Source organism: Stigmatopora nigra, chromosome 23, assembly GCF_051989575.1.
Source record: "Stigmatopora nigra isolate UIUO_SnigA chromosome 23, RoL_Snig_1.1, whole genome shotgun sequence".
Classification (NCBI taxonomy): Eukaryota; Metazoa; Chordata; class Actinopteri; order Syngnathiformes; family Syngnathidae; genus Stigmatopora; species Stigmatopora nigra.
Window position 1 is genome coordinate 3,476,324 of NC_135530.1, and position 19,383 is coordinate 3,495,706.

At 37.9% G+C, this 19,383-nt stretch overlaps 1 protein-coding gene across 4 annotated transcripts in view; it reads left to right on the top strand.

The window, feature by feature from the left end:
* Positions 1-19,383, top strand: part of tafa5a (TAFA chemokine like family member 5a) — a 116,284-nt gene that overhangs the window by 39,722 nt on the left and 57,179 nt on the right. Inside the window, exon 1 of one of the 4 annotated variants that reach the window (XM_077710037.1) lies at positions 17,268-17,826. The exons of the other annotated variants lie outside the window; for them this stretch is intronic. Coding sequence (XP_077566163.1) covers positions 17,736-17,826 — 91 coding nt within the window. The 5' untranslated portion in view covers positions 17,268-17,735. Of the gene's footprint in view, positions 1-17,267; positions 17,827-19,383 lie in introns of those variants that run through there. 4 annotated transcript variants of the gene reach the window in all.

The window sequence follows — 19,383 nt, forward strand, 5'->3', positions numbered from 1 at the left end:
TCAATATTGTGGGTTGTTTGAGTTTGTATTCCCTTCAAAATATTCCCAAAATGATGCACACAAATATCCTCAGAATATTCTAACGAACAACCACTTGCCAAAGAGAAGTAGTATATACACTCCTCTCGTATTAGCGAACAAGCTCCGCCATTTGCACTGACAAATGGGGAAAAAAAACACTCAAAAAAAACAACGCTCCGCCCAGTAGTCGTAGAGACATTACACAAGTTAGTTGCAGGGAGAGAGATAGTGGCCATGATGTTCTTATGAGCAGCATCTTGCGTCCGCTGTCTGCTCATATATCAAAATTTGTCTCTCATCTCAAGATAAACATTTCCCCCAAAATTTACTCGTATCTCAAATTGCTCATATGTCAGGCCACTCGTATGTCAAGGTACCACTGTAGTTAAGAAGTACATATAGCTGTTTGCATTGTGAGTATTCTTGTGTTCAGTGTAGGCTCAACTGCACATAGTGTAGCAGTTTAGGATGATTGACAGAGACCGACCGAGACGCCATCACAAGGTCAGGCGGGTCTCGCCTCTTGCGAGTGGGAAAAAAACGCCTCCCGGCTCACACCCGAGTATTACTACTCTGCAGCACAATGAAGGAACTCTGCTCCCTTCACTGGTCACATGTAGCTCACCATTTTAAACAAACACAATAAGTGGTTCCCTTGGGAAGGCGCGTGGGTTGTATTTGGAGGGGGATTTCCAAAGCCCAAGGCACAAAAAGTCACTCCTAAATAGTCCTCCGATGTGAACTCTGCAGGAGTTAGTTTTGTTAAGGGAAAATAATAATAATAGAACTCAAGATATTGAGTTAGCTTGGGAATAGAAATAGAGCGCAACAGTGCATGAAAATAAAAAATATTTGACTTTCAGCCTCCGCTGTGTGCAAATCAGTTGAAAATGATAATATGCTGAAAGGATGAGAAAATTTCAATGTTGAAGTACACGATTTGTTAGATCAGAGGTAGAGATTGGCTTTGATACTTGTATGTAATATCTCAAATGTATACAAATCTATCAAATGAAATACATTTACTTTTGCATTACAGTTTTTCTAAAAGTTTAATGTATATTTTCAGTCATGTAATATAAAAATTAAGAATATTCAGACTTTCAAACCTGATCTGACAATGCTACTCTACACAACCACAATACTTGATTCAAAAAGAGGGAAATCAACTTTGAGTATCGTGACGAAGGGTTCAGATAATCAAGCGAAAAGAACAAATTGACAGTCCAAAGGATGAGGTTGACTAGGGAGACCAAACATTTGAAGATACTTCAGTCTCATCACAAGATTGATCTGTGCCGCTCCGAGACTTTTGAAAGGGGATTTTGATGGAGCCGCAAAAGGACGTTAATATGACATGAATGTGGCTGACAATTCAGACATTCTTTTCTTACTGAACTTTTATGATAAACAGCTTTGGGCATGTGGTTGAACTTCAAGATCCACTCAAAACTGATCCATGACAAACACAGAGGACTGCAGTCTCTTTACGTAATATGTTAAAAGGAAAATTTGGAAAATATCATACTTAATGCACCAAGATGTGCTAGTCAAGTCGCTTTTTGGAAAAAAACTAAAGATGGGCAGTACCGTATTTTCACGACTATAAGGCGCACCCTCAATGGATGACATTTTTCCATATATAAGGCCACTGTATTAAAAGGCGCACTGTCTATTTTGGAGAAAATTTAAGACTTTTAAGTGCGCCTTATAGTCGTGAAAATACAGTAATTGCTATTGACTTCCAGGTATGAAGCACTCACACTACACAGTCACCTCTAGAGCCAGCCATTGTTAATGTTTTGGATTTTTTTTGTATAAAATCTTGTAATGGGGGAGGAGCTATATGATGGAAGATGTTGTAAACTAAGATGGCATCTGCATATTTAACAGTATTGTTTCAGTTCAAGCGTTTGTGTTTTTTTAATATACGGCAGTGGTAGTTTTTGGTTTTTGGTTTTCAGTTTTTTCCATATATAAGGCGCTCTGGATTATAAGGCGCACTGTCTATTTTGGAGAAAATTTAAGACTTTTAACTGCGCCTTATAGTCGTGAAAATACGGCAAAATGGATCAAGGGTCTCTCCAAAGTGGAGACACTAAATACTTCACAAGAGTTAGAAAACCAAACCATGCCGACTTAGGCTAGTTTACAAACTACTTCAAGTTAACCAGCATCCAATACATGATATATTCTCTTAAGTTACCCATTAAAATAAGGGCTTAATACCCAAAAGGAGATCCTATCAAGCAAAACGCCCTCCAAAAATTGCCAGGACTTAGTTGGCGTTACGAGAAGATGTGGACTTCAGAATCCCCCCCTACACAAAGACCTCAAGAGAGTCCAATTCTTCTGCCTCGGTGATGAAATCCATCATATTTCTATGATTGCAGAAGGGGTCCCGGCCCCCCCAGAGTCACTCAAGTGCGTCGTTCAAATCCAAAAAGAAAGTGCAGGGGAGCAGATATTATTCGAAGGGCAAAGGGGATATATATGGAATATCAGTGACCTCATTTTCTTTATCAGGAGTACGTGAACAGTTCATTTATCTTATTGATATGAAGATTTTAATAAAGATTTGCAAAATTAGATATTAGTCATCAGTTATGAAACCAACGCTGTTGACATAAATCAAATTCATGAGTATCTAATCCATTAAGAGCCTCATGTTGTATTCTGGTATTTTATGGTAATTTAATGTATTGGATTTTTTCCAGTTATGCTATTAAAGTAATACTTTCAAAGGATTGTTTTACAATGGGATTATAGATTTGCAGGGAAAGAAATAACATGGCTGCATATGACCTAGAGCAGGGGTAGGGAATTTATGGCTCGGGAGCTATATGTGGCTCTTTGGATGGGTGCTTATGGCTCTAATACTTCTAGAACCGATTTAATCTTCCAGTTTTTAATTAAACCTTTCTGCATTTTAAAATCAGAACATCCGGGTAACAATTTTGTCAACATAATTATGGGACTTTTTCTATTTTAAAGGCAGTGAAATGACTAAAAATGCATGTTTTTTCATGTATTTTTACTTGTAGTAAATCCTGAATATAGCTCTCAATGAATAACAATTGAAAATATGAATTGTTTATGTTATAAAGGTTCCTGACCCCTGACTTAGAGGTTTTATTAGTTTGAAATTTGGTTAAAAAATCCACTAGTATTTTTTTCCCCATAGTATATATTTTTATTTATTTATTTATGTCATAAACCAGTCAGTCATAAGCATAACTGGGCCTTTCATATCTTTGGAAAATAATTACATCAAATTTTATGATATCACCTTTCCACTTGGTCCCTGTCACTTTTATATCTCATTTTTATTAAGCCTTGTCTAATAACTATTAGATTGTACATGGAGAGGACACTGAAGTTGATATATGAATCTGTTAGAAGATGAATTGATTTCTTTTTTTCATTTTTTTTTAATAGACCAACTGGAAATCATCAAAGAATATCCCAATTGTTTTATGGTCAAAGTTGGGTCTGTCATATTTAAAGACACTTGTAAACTGACAAGGTGAGTTTTCAGTCCAATACCCCCCCCCCCCCCCCCTAAAGCGATAAATCAGACATGTTTTGATTGATGGCGATGATGAAAGGAGGCCCAGCTAGTCAGATAATGCAAAGCGCCTCACAAAGCCATGGCAACTCTCTGGAGTGTTGAATGCGCTCCACCTGATCCCACTCTCACTTTGCACATCCTTTTTAGCCTGCACTTACAACTCAAATAGCACTCTTTAAAGCCCAGGCACTTGTGCAGGGAAAAGACTAAATGCCCAATCCTCTCAGTAGCTCTCATCTTGGTGGATATGTTTTTTTTTTCTAATCCATAGCTTTCTAGAATGCAGGGATACAAATAAGATGCCATTGGATAAGTGTACAGTGGTAACATACGAGCAATTCGAGATACGAGTAAAATTTCGGGGAAGTATTTATCTTGAGATACGAGACAAATTTTGATCTAAGAGATGCAAGATGCTGTCATAAGAACATCATGGACACTGTGTCTCTCCACGCAACTCCCTCTTTGTAATGTCTCTGTGAGCACTGGGCGGAGCGTTGCATTTTTTCAGTGTTTTTTTCACGTTAGTCAGTGCGAATGGCGGAGCTTGTTCGCTAATACTAGAGGAGTATATACTACTTTTTGTTGGTATGTGGTTGTGCGTTATCCTATTGTGAGGACATTTGCATGCATCATTTTGGGAATATTTTGAAGGGAATACAAACTCAAACAACCGTCGATATTGTCTGAAAGTCAGTATGGAGGCTGGGCAAATAGAGCGAACCCGGGAGAAGAAATTTATCAAAATGTCAAACAAAATTAGAATTAAGTTCAGCATTAGGTTCAATTAAACTTATTTTTTAGTGTCTGCATCGTAATCCAAGTTCATTTAAATCTGTTTATGTTATTTTACAAGCGCGTTGCCGTGCAAAAATCATTCTGAGTATGTTAGAACCAGCAGAATCGTCATATTTTTGGTTCTCATTCCCAACAAGCTTGTTGAAAAAAGCTGTGATTACCGCAAAGAAGACAGTATGTGCAGCTATACACCAATGTGTCCCTTGTGTGTCCATGTGCGATGGAAGTCTGTGCATCACACATTCACTGTATCCAACAACTCATTTGAATGCCAGTAGCTTTCTGTGTATTTCCGACCATCAGGTGTAGTTGAGGTAGGTGATAGTTGCGGTTCAGGATGCAAAATATCAGGGGGAGGAAGTGAGGGAGGTCAGTTAGAAGCAGTGAGGAGTGGATTGGACGGATGGATGGCCCGGTAGACTAAGAAGGCTGCCAGGCACCCAACTTGGCTGCACAGATGGAGCCTCCCCCTCATTCTGTCAGTACCAGCCAACGAGCCAACAGAGTATGTGGACTTTATTCTAAGCCCTAATGCAGATTTCTTTTTAACTATGGCCATCTATTTATGCCTATATTGTGTGGTTGTATGGAAAATGCAGAACGCTAACGAAAAATAGAAGTGTGTATGTAAAGGGGAGTGTATTGCAAATGGCCCTTAAATTTTTAGAGAGAAAAGCCAGGCTTCGGATCATGTTTTATGCTTTTTTTTAAAGCTCACTGCACTGGAATCAGCCAATAAATAAAGATAACGCGGTAAGAAAAGAAAACAGGCAGAAAATTGTCGGCAGATAAATATGCAAATATACACCGTGCCTGGCTGAAACATTGGTCGTGCCCTCTAAGCATTTTGGAGGCCTGTTTTATATGCAAACCCATGAATGATCAGAGTGTAGTGAGCCTTGTTTGATGGTTGTGTTCTTAAGGAAGCTTTTTTAAATATATATATTTGTAGCACCAGCTCTTTTTTCCTCAATGATTCTCTCCTTTTCTATAGTGGATGCAATGGTACCTTGAGATATATGCTTAATTCGTTCCGGGTCTGAGCTCGTATGTCGATTTTTTTTGTAACTCAAATGAACGTTTCCCATTGAAATGAGCTATAAACTAATTAATTTGTTCCAACCCTGTGGAAAAAAACACCATTATTATGGAATATTTTAAGAAGAAATTAATTACATGAAAGAAACAGTCACATGTTCTTTATTATGTATGTTGCACTCTGAACTAAGCAGAAAGTGATGTACGTTATAGCTAGGAGAAAAAATACTTCAATGTACAGTGGTACCTCGAGATATGAGCTTAATTCGTTCCAGGACTGAACTTGTATGTTAATTTTTCTCATAACTCAAACGAAGGTTTCCTATAGAAATGAACTAAAAACTAATTAATTAGTTCCAACCCTCTGAAAAAACTCCAAAAACAGAATTTTGGATTAGAAAAACTGTTTTATTTGTTATAATTTGCCATCTATTAACAAAGTAACACATAACTAGTGGTTTAATATTACTTGAATATGTTTAATAGTCCTAAAATTATACATCAAAGTCTAGTGTAAGGTTAGAATTCTTTTGTTTTCAGTTCATTTCAATGGGAAACATTTGTTTGAGTTACGAAAAAAATCAGCATACGATCTCAGTCCCAGAACGAATTAAGCTCATATCTCGAGGTACCACTATATCTCTAAAATCCACATCTACCAGTCTTGTGATTAATGAAAGAAGGTCTTTGGGCAATGACAGACTTTTCGACTTATCGAAACAATCGATCTGCTTGATAGATTTGACGCAAATTTCACATTAGATCGTCAACTCAGTGCCAATCTATACAGTCTTATTTCCTTTAAATAGTGTCTATTTCTTTTTCTGTTTATTTATTTTCTGCTTATGTCTCCAAGCAAGCATTTGATCCTCTTTACACCCTACCTTGACTCCTTTATATATCAATCCCCATGTTGAAAGCAGGAACACGATTTGTTTTTCTGCCCTTGGCATTCACTCAAGGAGATAATTATCAGACATGGTGTGCATACATACATACAAATATACATTGATGAATATGCTAGTGTCGGGCTGACTCATATAGAATGCAATCTCGTTATTGAGATCTTCGATCAATAAATTCTCACATGTGATCATTCGGATGTGTTGAGATTGTTGGAAACAAACGGGAAGTACTTGCTAGTCAGCATCCCATAAAAAATAATCTCTTATCGCTATTTTACTGCTAGAAGATTGTTTACGTGATGCCCCTAAAGAGAGCCAAGGGGGGGGAAAAATCAAATTAAATGGAGCTTATTCCCCCCCCCAAAACTCTATTCTTTTAGAGTGAGCTGTTTGTGAAAGTGACAACACGCATGTGGAGTGGAACACGCTTTGCTCCCACCTGCCACTTGTAAATCACGACGGAGAAAATTGACTTGAAGGTTTTGCAACGCCTTCTCATCCCAGCTTGTCAGTTAGCTTCTTTTGGCGCCCTCTTTGTGTCATATATCAAACATAAGGCACCTTTTGACACACGCCAGACAATCCTGAACGCTTGTGTTGTGAAAATATTAACTTCCGATGGCATTTGATGTCAATATTCCTCCGCGAAATCCATTTAAAAGTGTTAAAAAGGTTGTTTTTGTACCAATGCCATTGGTGACGTTTTGTATGAAGTTGATTTAAGAAGATTCCTGTTGTTGACAATCTTGGGGGGCCTGGAGTCACATTTTCGCAGTATCAAGAGACAAAGCCTAGTTGGAATTAGCTTTTATCCCCTTCTGTATATTTTGAGCTTTCAGCAGCAGTGCCTTAGTATTCGTAGCGGTCAAAAATACATCGTAGTTCAATCTCACACTCCAATGCAACAATGAGATACATGTAACCTGACTTGAGTTTTTAGGGGTTGATTAACATTTGGATATAGAGTTGTACCTCGAGATACAAGATTAATTCGTTCCGGGACTGAGCTTGTATGTCGATTTTCTCGTAACTCAAACAAACGTTTCCTATTGAAATGAACTAAAAACTAATTAATTTGTTCCAACCCTCTGAAAAACACCAAAACACTGAAAAATAATGTAATGCTCTGCCCATTGCTCGTAGATATCTGTTATACACGAAAGAGATGTGGCTTTATCACAAAATGTGTCTTATATCCCGAGATAATTATTTGCTCGAAACTTTACTCCTATCTCGAAAAGCTTGTATGTCGTTGTACTCGTATGTCGAGGTACCACTATAGTTTGTCACTGCCGTAATCCGTACATTTTAATTGATATGACCTCATTGGCTGCCTTTTCAAATGTCCAAACAAACTAGACGTCAAATCTCAGTTGCAAACACGTTGAATTGTAAAAAAAAAAACTTCATTCTAACCCTACAAACATACCCCGCCGATGTCAAAGAAGCAAAACAGCCTACTCCCCACTAAAGCTATAAATAAATCCCACAATTCCCATATGTTCATAAAGCAGTCTCTATAAAGATAGATCACTGACAGCAGTCTCCATCAAGCCTTACAGAACACAACACACTCTTATTAGATTTGATATCACAATTGAATACAGAACTAGAACTGGCTATATAACAACCACCCCCTTAAAACCCCCACCTACACACACCCAACACCCCCAGCAAACAATTCCAATAGTCAAGGCCACATGTCCACAGTGACGAACTGCGAGTGAGCAAAGGGCTACTGCAAAGATCCAATAATATGCCCATCAGCAGCCTGTGGTGACAGTGTTAGTGTTTGACGGTCTACTAACGCCCCCATACCCCCTCCACCCCCGAAAAAACCTAGAAAAGAACTAAAAATCCTCTCGCCCTTCACGTCACTCCAACTGCTTTCCTCCGAGTCCTACGAGACAATAAATTTGCCTTTCCACATGTGACCTCCATGCCTTGTTCTTTCTCTCTACCCTCCCGCTGTCTCTCATAGGCCAACATGCCCTCCATCTAATGATCACATTTCTTTACGGCTCTCTCCTTTTCCCCTCCCTTTAGTAGATGAATACAAGCGTGCCAGGGTGACTCAAGGTTAAGGCAATCTAGAGGAGAGTGCTCTTTTCTTTTTATTACGCTCTACCTTTTTTCCCCTGACCGTGTTGCTATCCAACAATATTGTCACCTGCTGTCACAATAGAGAGGCCACAGAATCAAGTGACTCCAAATTTTATTCTCTCCCTCTCAAAGCTTTTCTTTACATTAGCTCCCGAGCTTATTAATATGACCAGGGTGGTTTTACAAAGTGACATTTTGATCAATATATCTGCATGCACAATGTGCCACCAAGGGCATAACTACAGGGTCAATACAGACATTACTACACACAAGAGTTGCTGTTTGAGTATGTCACGTTTACGGTTGATTCATAGCCGATATGTCATTTCTAGTATAGGCACGTAAATGTTTTACAGTGGTACCTCGAGATATGAGCATAATTGGTTCCGGGACTGAGCTCATATGTCGATTTTCTCGTAACTCAAACGAACGTTTCCCATTGAAATGAACTAAAAACTAATTAATTTGTTCCAACCCTCTGAAAAAAATACCAAAAACAGGATATTGGATTGGAAATAGGTTTTATTTGTTCTTTTTCGCCATCTATTAACAAATTAAAACACAACTAGTGGTTTAATATTACTAAAATGTGTTTAATAGTACTAAAATGATAGGAATTTCAATGGGGGTGGGGGTTGCACGGTAACGCGCTCGTAACATAACAAATAAATTTAAATGAACTTTACCACGATGCAGACACACTCAAAAATTAAAACAGTAACAAAAATACTAAAAACAGGATATTGGATTGGAAAAAAAGTTTAATTTGCCATCTATTAACAAAGTAACACATAACTAGTAGTTTAATATTACGAAAAGGGTAAAATAGTAAGTTTAATAGTGCTAAAATTAGACGGATTTTGAGGTAGGAGAGAGAAAGACGGACAGAGAGGGGTGGCAATGTTCTGGTAAAATAACAAACAAATTTAAATGAACTTGGATTATAATGCAGACACATCCTACTTCGCAGTTTTTCACTTATCGCGGCCATGTCTGGTCTACATTAACCCCAATATCCGAGGGATTACTGTATATCCCATTAAACCAACAGCAATTCTAAATATATCAAGACTTGCCGATCAGTAAAGATGGAATTGGAGATGTTATTGCTTCTATTAGCGTGTCACCTTTCTTCCCTCATTTCCATATTTTTATTCTGCCTCATATTCAAAAAGACTGATGTTCTGGCCCCGGTGTATCTCTCTGTTGATTCCAAAGTCGGATAGAAGCTGTAATTCATTTAATTTTGTCAGCGTATTGATTTTTAATTTCCGACTAACAGATTTAATTTGACACCCTCGTTGCATAAAGTGATCAATAGTGATGAGTCAGATGTCTTCCGCTTTACTCGCATTGAAAGTATAACAGGGTTTTTCATAATGCCAAGTCTACAAGGTCAGGACTGTGATGAAGTGGGGGGCAATATGTGGGGGTGTGTGTTCCATATTTGAAGAAAAAAGTGATATTCAATAAACTCTAGTGTATTATTGGATATTGCTGATGGTTTTGGTGCAATTTTGGGTGGATTGTGGTTGACCTCCTGTGGATTTGGAGTTGCTTGGTTTTCATTTTGTGTGACTTCTTCCTATTGATTTTAGGCTAAATTCGGGTCAACTGTGGCCAATTATGTGATTTGATTGAGACCCTACTACTTATTTATTTGACCACTTATTCATTTTGACTACTTATCTATGTTGACTAATTATTTATATTGTTGACAATGTATTAGGTTGAGGAATTAAGTCACTTTTTGCACCTACTACTTATTTATAAGACCACTTATTCATGTTGACTACTTATTTATCTTGTTGACTACGTATTAAGTTGAGTACTTGAATCAGTTTTTGTTCCTACTACTTATTTATGTGACCACTTATTCATTTTGACTACTTATCTATATTGACTACTTATCTATATTGACTACATATCTATGTCGACTATTTATCTATGTCGACTACATATCTATGTCGACTACTTATCTATGTTGACTACTTATCTATGTCGACTACTTATCTATGTTGAGTACTTATCTATATTGACTACATATCTTTGTCGACTACTTATCTATGTCCACTACTTATCTATGTTGACTACTTATCTATGTCGACTACTTATCTGTGTTGAGTACTTATCTATATTGACTACATATCTATGTCGGCTACTTATCTATGTCCACTACTTATCTATGTCCACTACTTATCTATGTCCACTACTTATCTATGTCCACTACTTATCTATGTCCACTACTTATCTATGTCCACTACTTATCCATGTCCACTACTTATCCATGTCCACTACTTATCTATGTCCGCTACTCTTCTATGTCCACTACTTATCTATGTCCACTACTTATCCATGTCCACTACTTATCCATGTCCACTACTTATCTATGTCCACTACTTATCCATGTCCACTACTTATCCATGTCCACTACTTATTTATGTTGACTACTTATTTATATTGTTGTCTACGTATTAGGATGAGTACTTGAGTCACATTTTATACCTACTACTTATTTATGTCACCACTTATTCATATTGACTACTTATTTATATTGTTGGCTACGTATTAGGTTGAGTACTTTCATTCATTATTTATGACTTATTTATTGATGATTTATTCATTGTTATTTATTGATGAGGTTTTTTTGTGCCCTTCATTGTGAAGCTTTAAATCCCATTCTACTTGTATAATGACAGTAAAAGCATTCAATACAATTCAATTCAGCTATGCTGTGATTGACCTTGGTTTTTTACGAGTAAAGTCAGTCATCTTTGTCAAATAACACAAAAGTGCTACTGAGAAATGAAGTAACAGCAGCAAGAATTACATTTCCAACCGAGTTACTCACAAAAGAAAACAGAAAAACGACGATCCATTACTTCTTGGCTTCTTTTCTTATACATTCTATTTGCTTACAGTGCAAACAACGTCCATTAATATTCTCTCGGCAATTACTTGTGTCTTTTGATGAGATGAATTTCTACAATCTTTTTAGGCCAAGTGCTTTTTGGCAAATGGCGCTCCATACGTTACAACGTTTGCGGGCGTGTTTGAAAAAGAAGTTAGAGACGAATTGGCGTGAAGAAGTGCACTAATTCTTTTGTTGCACCGTAGCACTTTCTCGGTAACTAATCACGGCAGGTGAGGCCTCAGTGCTGAAGGCGTGATGGATGACGATGCGGCAAATGCACACAAAGTGCGAAAGAAGCCGCGGGGTGCGCGCGAGGGTGTTTTCTTTCCCTTCTATAGACGACAGGAAATGTAAGTAGCTTAGCGACAGACTCCAGAGGGGATGAATCCGCCACTTGTTGTTTTGGAGCTAAATATACTTCATTTCCTGTAATGAGACCCAATGAAATGTACGTCATTTAAATGTGTGCGGCTCGACTCTACGTGTTTATGGTTTGCAAATAATTAACGATAGATGAACTTTGTTTCTCAAGTCAATGTAAGTGACACTGATTCCAATTAAAATGAGCAGGCTATGGCGGGTAGTGTACAAATGAATACTGCACGTATTTCAGTGTGATGAATCGCCGAGACATGAAAGGCGGACGGCGTTCGTTACACGAGAACCACCCCGTGAGGTCTTGAGAAAATAAATGCATTGGAATGCAAGTGATGAGATATTTTTTTTTGTAGATTTGTGAAGTATTTGGAGAAAAGTTTCTATGGAAGCGCAATGAGGGAGATTAAAGGCTTGGCTAGGCTACACATTGAGATGTACGATATGGAGAGGAGTTGCTTTAATGGCTCATATGTCAGTCATCACTTGGTGCAGAAGATTAGAAACTTGTCAGGAAAGCTTAAGAGAGGACGTAGTGGATTGCAGCTTGTCAATCAAAGAAGTACTTAGTTACTTGAGATTGCTGAGAAGCTTGGACGAGTTGGTATGTTTGATTTTGCTATTGAATGGGATAAGTGTTACAAGGAATTCAGACTTTTTCCTCAGTTATTTGAAAAATGGGGGGCATCTTTTGTGTTCAACACGTGTCATTTTTAATTCAGTTTTCAAACAAAGCCATGCTGAGTCAATTTATCGTGGTACCTCGATATACAAGTTTAATTCGTTCTGGGGATTGAGCTCGTATGTTGATTTTATCGTAACTCTAATGAACATTTCCCATTGAAATGAACTGAAAACAAGTTAATTTGTTCCAACCCTCTGAAAAAACACCAAAAACGGGATAATGGATTGGGAAAAATGTTTGATTTGTTGTAATTTGCCATCTATTAACAAAATAACATATAACTAATAGTTAAATATTACTAAAATAGGTTTAGTAGTACTAATAATATACACATTTCACAGGGGGGATTTTTTTGCACAGCAACGTGCTCGTAACATAACAAACAAATTTAAATGAACTTAGATTACGATGCAGACACTCAAAAATATGTTTAATCGAACCTAACACTAAACTTAATTCTAATTTTGTTTTAAAGTTTGATACCTTTCTTCTCTTAGGTTGGCTCTTTTTGCCCCGCCTCTAAACTGACTTTCAGTCAATATCGAGGGTTGTTTCAGTTTGTATTCCCTTCAAAATATTCCCAAAATGATGCACACAAATGTCCTTACAATAGGATAACGCTTGAAGAAAATAAGAAATAAGTCTAACCAATAGCTTTTACTACAAATAAGAATTGGGATCTGTAACTGTTATTGTTCCAACTTTTAGAAATGTCAAATCAATCTTAACAGAAATGTTAACAGTTTTTGAAACATTTTACAAATGTTCTTCCCATGTTTTTTTGGTAGACACAACAGTGGTGGTCAGCAAATACTTTTTTGTTTACTTTCCTGCTGATTAGTTTTTAGAACACAATGCCAGCAACTATTGCGAAAGGGTAAAACAAATCTAATCAATGTGGCTTTCTGACGGAAAAGGATTTTACAGCAATATATCGGCTTTAAAATCTTTATGTTGTCGTAAAAGAAGTTAAGTTATGGACTCGCAGATGCTGACCGCATATTTTCTCCCGCTCACCGAAGTTCCAAAACATATTGCAGCAAAGCCGTTGTTTAGTTCAAACAATGTTATGTTCACGCTCTCTCTCTAGAGTGTCTGCGGTCTTTTTCTGACATAACCAAATTATGAAATATTCATTCAATTGTTATCCCTTTTATTCAATTTGGAAACAAGTTTTTTCAGAGTTCACAAAATGTTTCTTCTACTTTTTGCTATGATTACATTCTTGGAATATTTGTGTCAAGCAACTTCTTGAATATTTGCCTTATGTTCCAGGTACAGTGGTACCTCGAGATATGAGCTTAATTCGTTCCGGGACTGAGCTCGTATGTCGATTTTCTCGTAACTCAAACAAATGTTTCCCATTGAAATGAGCTAAAAACAACTTAATTTGTTCCAACCCTCTAAAAAACACCAAAAACAGGATATTGGATTGGAAAAAATGTTTTATTTGTTCTAATTTGCCATCTATTAACAAAGTAAGACATAACTAGTGGTTTAATGTTTCTAAAATGTGTTTAATAGTACTAAAATTAGACAGATTTTTCTAAAAGTTTGAGATTTTAAGATTACCGTATTTTCACAATTATAAGGCGCACTTAAAAGTCTTAAATTTTCTACAAAATAGACAGTGCGCCTTATATATGGGAAAAAACAGAAAACCAAAAACGAAAAACCACCACTGTTGGATATCAAAAAAATACAAACGCCTGTACTAAAGCAACACTGTTAAATATGCAGATGCCATCTTAGTTTACAACATCTTCCATCATATAGCTCCTCCCCCACTGCAAGATTTTATACAAAAAAATCCAAAACATCAACAATGGCTGACTCTAGAGGTGACCGTGTAGTAAGTACTTCATACCTGAAAGTCAATAGCAATTACCGTATTTTCACGACTATAAGGCACACTTAAGTCTTAAATTTTCTCCAAAATAGACAGTGCGCCTTATATATGGAAAAAATGTCATTCATTGAGGGTGCGCCTTATAATGCGGTGCGCCTTATAGTCGTGAAAATACGGTATTCTCACACATCGCTCTGTAAACAATTGTAATGTATTGCAAAGGTTATCAGTCATTACAAGACCTTATAGTGTACTTTTGCTAGATAAAAATTTTAATAATATGGATCATTTGTTATCTCTTTCCGGTGTTTCTATAGCTAAATGCAGCCACCATCTTTAATTTTCATCTTAGAAACAATGCTGACTGAAGCCAGCGGTGATGACAATCTGCACGTTGATGAATAACTTAACAGAGGAAGCCTAATTGCCGCAAGGTGTTGGCAAAGGCGTGTTATAAATATTTCCTCTCATTTACACAAACTGCTGGTGTCGCTTTGAATCGCTGGAACAAGATGGCGGGAGGGAGGGATTTTAGCCCCTTTTTACATTTTTTTTTCCCTTTGCGGCACGGTACATGTCAAAATCGGTGTCTAAATATGTTAAGATGGCTTATTGGCTCTAAACTTTAATGACTTCTTATCATTGTATAGTGTCACCCCGACATACGAGCAATTTGAGATACGAGTAAAGTTTCGGGCAAATATTTATCTTGAGATATGAGACCAATTTTGATGCAAAAAGTCCGCCCCCTTATCCCCCTTTTTTCACCCTCTTTTTACCCTCCCTGAAATCTGTCTAATTTTAGTTCTATTAAACACATTTTAGTAATATTAAACCACTAGTTATGTTACTTTGTTAATAGATGGCATATTAGAACAAATATAATGTTTTTTCCAACCCAATATCTTGTTATTGGTGTTTTTTCAGAAGGTTTGAACAAATTAATTCGTTTTTGCTTCATTTCAATGGGAAACGTTCGTTTGAGTTACAAGAAAATCAGCATACAAACTCAGTCCCAGAACGAATTAAGCTCGTATCTCGAGGTACTACCACTGTACTATATTTAGCTACTGCGGTGAGTGTGTGGTAACATATGCTCAGTCCATATGACGCTGTTTGACATGCATAGAATTCCCACCCCAAATCCTTGTACAGGTCAAAACTCCAGACTCGTCACCAGGTTCTCGTTAAGTGGAATCGCGACTGAATTTGGCATTGGCGTGGAAAGCGTGCAGTTTGGCACTTGATAGCAGTGACTGTTATCAGCTAATTAGTACTAGACGCTGCAGGGGGAGGGTTTATATGCTCAATTTTGTGGTGTGAGTACTGTTATCACTTGTCATCTGCCTCAATTAGAAAAGCACGCTTCAAGTGAACGCCCGATTGTGTGAGAATTGTGGGAAAATGGCTGACCTACAAAGGTTTTTTGTTGTTGCTGCATATTTTCATCTTCTCTTCTAGCTTTAAACAGAATGCATGGATATAAATATGTGGAAACAATTGCATTTGTTGGGCTCTGCAGGGGCGGGATTATGCAAGCTATTGTTTTTTAGCCATTGGATGCCTTGATCTACATACATTCTTTCTCAGTCAAGCGCTTTTCTTTCACTGCTTTTCTTTGAATGCTTTTTAGGAATATGTAGTTGTAATGTGATGACAGTTTGGGCTACATATGCAATTGGTTTCATTTGGCGATGATTCATTTTGGATGGTGAACAGTGTAATGATTATTTATCGTGCTTGTTGCTAGTTCCCTAGCGGCTTTAGCAATGTGGAGATACGGGAAATTATGTCAATTGGGGTTTTTAATAGAAAAATAGTGTAGAATTGTATATGTGAAATCAAATGTACTGGATTAGGGAGTAAATGGAATATTAAGGGGGATTTCAAAGGGGTTGAATTGTGTATATTTAGGGAATTATATGTTCAATTAATTTAAATATTGAGTATTCTGGTTTCAGACAAGATAAAAGTCTAACCCATTGATGTTCCACCATGTTTTTGATCAATTAGAAGAATAGCCTGGCGACCCGCCAGCTTTAGAAAGCACTGATGGAAGGCATGAGTACAATTACGAGCTAGAATTCTACTTTCAGACTGGCATTGCGCTCGTAACATAACATAAAAGAATTTAAATGAACTTGCATTACGATGCAGATACACTCAAAAATAAATTTAATCAAACCGTACACTAAACTTATTTCTAACTTTGTTTTAAATGTTGATACCTTTCTTCTCCCGGGTTGGCTCTTTTTGCCCCGCCTCCACCATGACTTTCAGTTAATATTAAGGTTTTTTTTGAGTTTGTATTCTTTTTAAAATACTCCTAAAATCATGCACACAAATGTCCTCACAATAGGATAACGCACGACCACTTGCCAACAAGAAGTAGTATATACTCCTCTCGTATTAGCCAACAAGCTCCACCATTTGCAATGACTACCACGCTAAAAAACACAAAAAAATGCAACGCTCCGCCCAGTGCTCATAGCAACACTACACGAGGGAGTTCCTACCAGAAAGACAGTGTCCATGATGTTCTCATGATCAACCTCTCGCATCCCCTATCTGCTCGTATATCAAAATTTGTCTCGTATCTCAAGATAAATATCTCCCCCAATTGTTCTCGTATCTCAAATTGCTCGTATGTCAAAGTACCACTGTCCATTTAAATGAAATTCCGCAATGGTCATGTTATGAGACGAACAATATTGCTCTATTTTAGCACAGGCTTGAGAGACTCTTTGAGTACATTTATGTTTTGTCAGTCTAAGCTGTGAGGGAAATGCTGAAATGCTGTCATATAAGCAAGCCACTGTTGGGATTGCCCAAGTATTTATCAGGCATGGTGTTTATTGAAGAGATGCATCTGACAGGCATACTTATCGCGCCTAAATAAGTCGCATCGGACTGCCTGGAGAGAAGAGGAGGAGGATGAGGAGGAGGAGGAGGAGGAGAGACGAAGGGAGGGAGTTTCGAGAGTGAGGGAGGGACGTAAGGGAGGAAAGGAAGGAGGAGGAATCGGAGAAAGAGAGAGACGAGGGCAGAGAGTGGGGACTTGGTAGTGACGCTTGCCTAACATGCAGTGGAGAGCGGCGGCAGTGGCGGCGCCGGTGGTGGTGGTGGTGGGCATCTTCTGGCGCTTTGGAGAACCACGCGCATCCATCCACGCAGCCAGACCTAAAGGACACTCACCCGTGGATCCCATTAGATCTGGATCGCTGGGAGAAGTCAACGGCGATGGGCACCCAGCCCGTCGGGGACTCGCTATAACGCACTGAAGCCACCACGCTTTTGTTTTGAACATCTGACTTGGACTAACGCTTTGGATTGATTTGGCTTTGGTGAAACAAGTGTGATTTTTTCTTTTGAGTTAGGATCCCCTCCTTTTCTTAAATATATTTACTATCCCACCCCCCAGACCCCTTTTCGTCGCCTCTCGCTCTCACATCATCGCCATCCCTTTTTACGCCAGGATGCAGCTGCTCCGAGTTGCGTGGGCACTGACCGGAGCCGCTATCTGCTGCTTCCTCATCCTCCTCATCCACTCTCGTCTGCTTAAAGAAGGTAATCCTAACCCTAACCATCTCCACATTGGTCCTGTTAAGTTTAAACACTCAAAGTATTAGTAGTCGACAAAATTCAGATCGTGCAATTGGTTTTCTTTTCTGTTGTTGTATTTTTTTTAGGGGAAATCATGCTTGTTTTTAAGACTAAACAAATCCAATATTGGCTTAAAATGATGCAAGTAAATAGTTGTGGACTGCTTTGTTTTAAGCCTTCTCAATAGATGGCACTGTAGTCTAGCTTTAGGGTAACATGGAGGTCAAGCTACACTATCGTCCGTCTGTTGTCCGCCCTTTTGATGCTCTAACTAGGGTTGAATTACAATTAAGATCATTGCTATCATTACTAGCTTGGGTTGATTTCATGTTTTTATATTGCTCCTATTTCAAAATAAAAGGCCTCCTCTCACATATGGTGCAAAAATGAAATAATCCAGCCCATTAAGATTACTTCATTTTGCTAATTCTGCTTTTGGAGGAATGGTGATACTGTAGTATTAGTAGTTTTAGTACTAAACGTTAAAGTACCGTATTTTCACGACTATAAGGCGCATTGCATTTAAAGGCGCAGTCTCAATGAATGACATTTAATTTTTTTCCATATATAAGGTGCATCGCATTATAAGGCGCATCCTCAATGAATGACACATTTGAATTTTTCCATATATAAGGCACACTGCATTTAAAGGCGCAATCTCAATGAATGACATTTTAAATTTTCTCCATACATAAGGCGCATCACATTAACAAAGCGCACCGTCAATGAATGACACATTTTATTTTTTTCCATATATCAGGCGCATCACATTTAAAGGCGCAATCTCAATGAATGACATTTTAATTTTTTTTCCATATATAAGGCGCATCGCATTATAAAGCGCACCGTCAATGAATGACACATTTTATTTGTTTTCCATATTAGAACCACACTGGATTATAAGGTGCCCTGTTTATTTTGGAGAAAATGTAAGACTTTTAAGTGCGCCTTATAGTCGTGAAAATACGGTATACCTTTTTTTCAAGCTTTTTTTTAGTTGCTGTGCTCGGTGAACTCGGCAACAATCACAAAGCATTTAATGTTCTAGTTTGAAAAACTCAAAGCTAACCCATCTTCAACATGCCTTTAGGGTCTTCTTTTCCCCCGAGCTAATATTCACGTCAGGCACTCAGTAGCTTCCCGGGTTGGAGACTATCCAAGTATAGGCAAGAGCCAAAATGGAAGATCAAGTGGAGTTTAAAGCTTTTTATGCAGGCACAACGGCCTCTAAAAAAGCCTTCCTTTCCTCAGCTTTCTCTCTCTTTAACATTTTAATGTATCGTGACATGGTTGGGGTCAGTCAGACCATCGTGTGGTCACTTCAGAGGATGACAAACATGTTGCTTTAGGCATTTGTAATGTGAGGAAGCATCCTTGGACTCATCAGCATTGTTGGCTTTATGTGTTGACCTTCAATACTGTCATGCTGTGTGAGATGGAGCTTTTTTTTCCAAACCCTTACACGGAATAGTTTGTCACAGTCTAGTGGTGCGTTATGTTTTAGTACTTAAGGATTGCTTA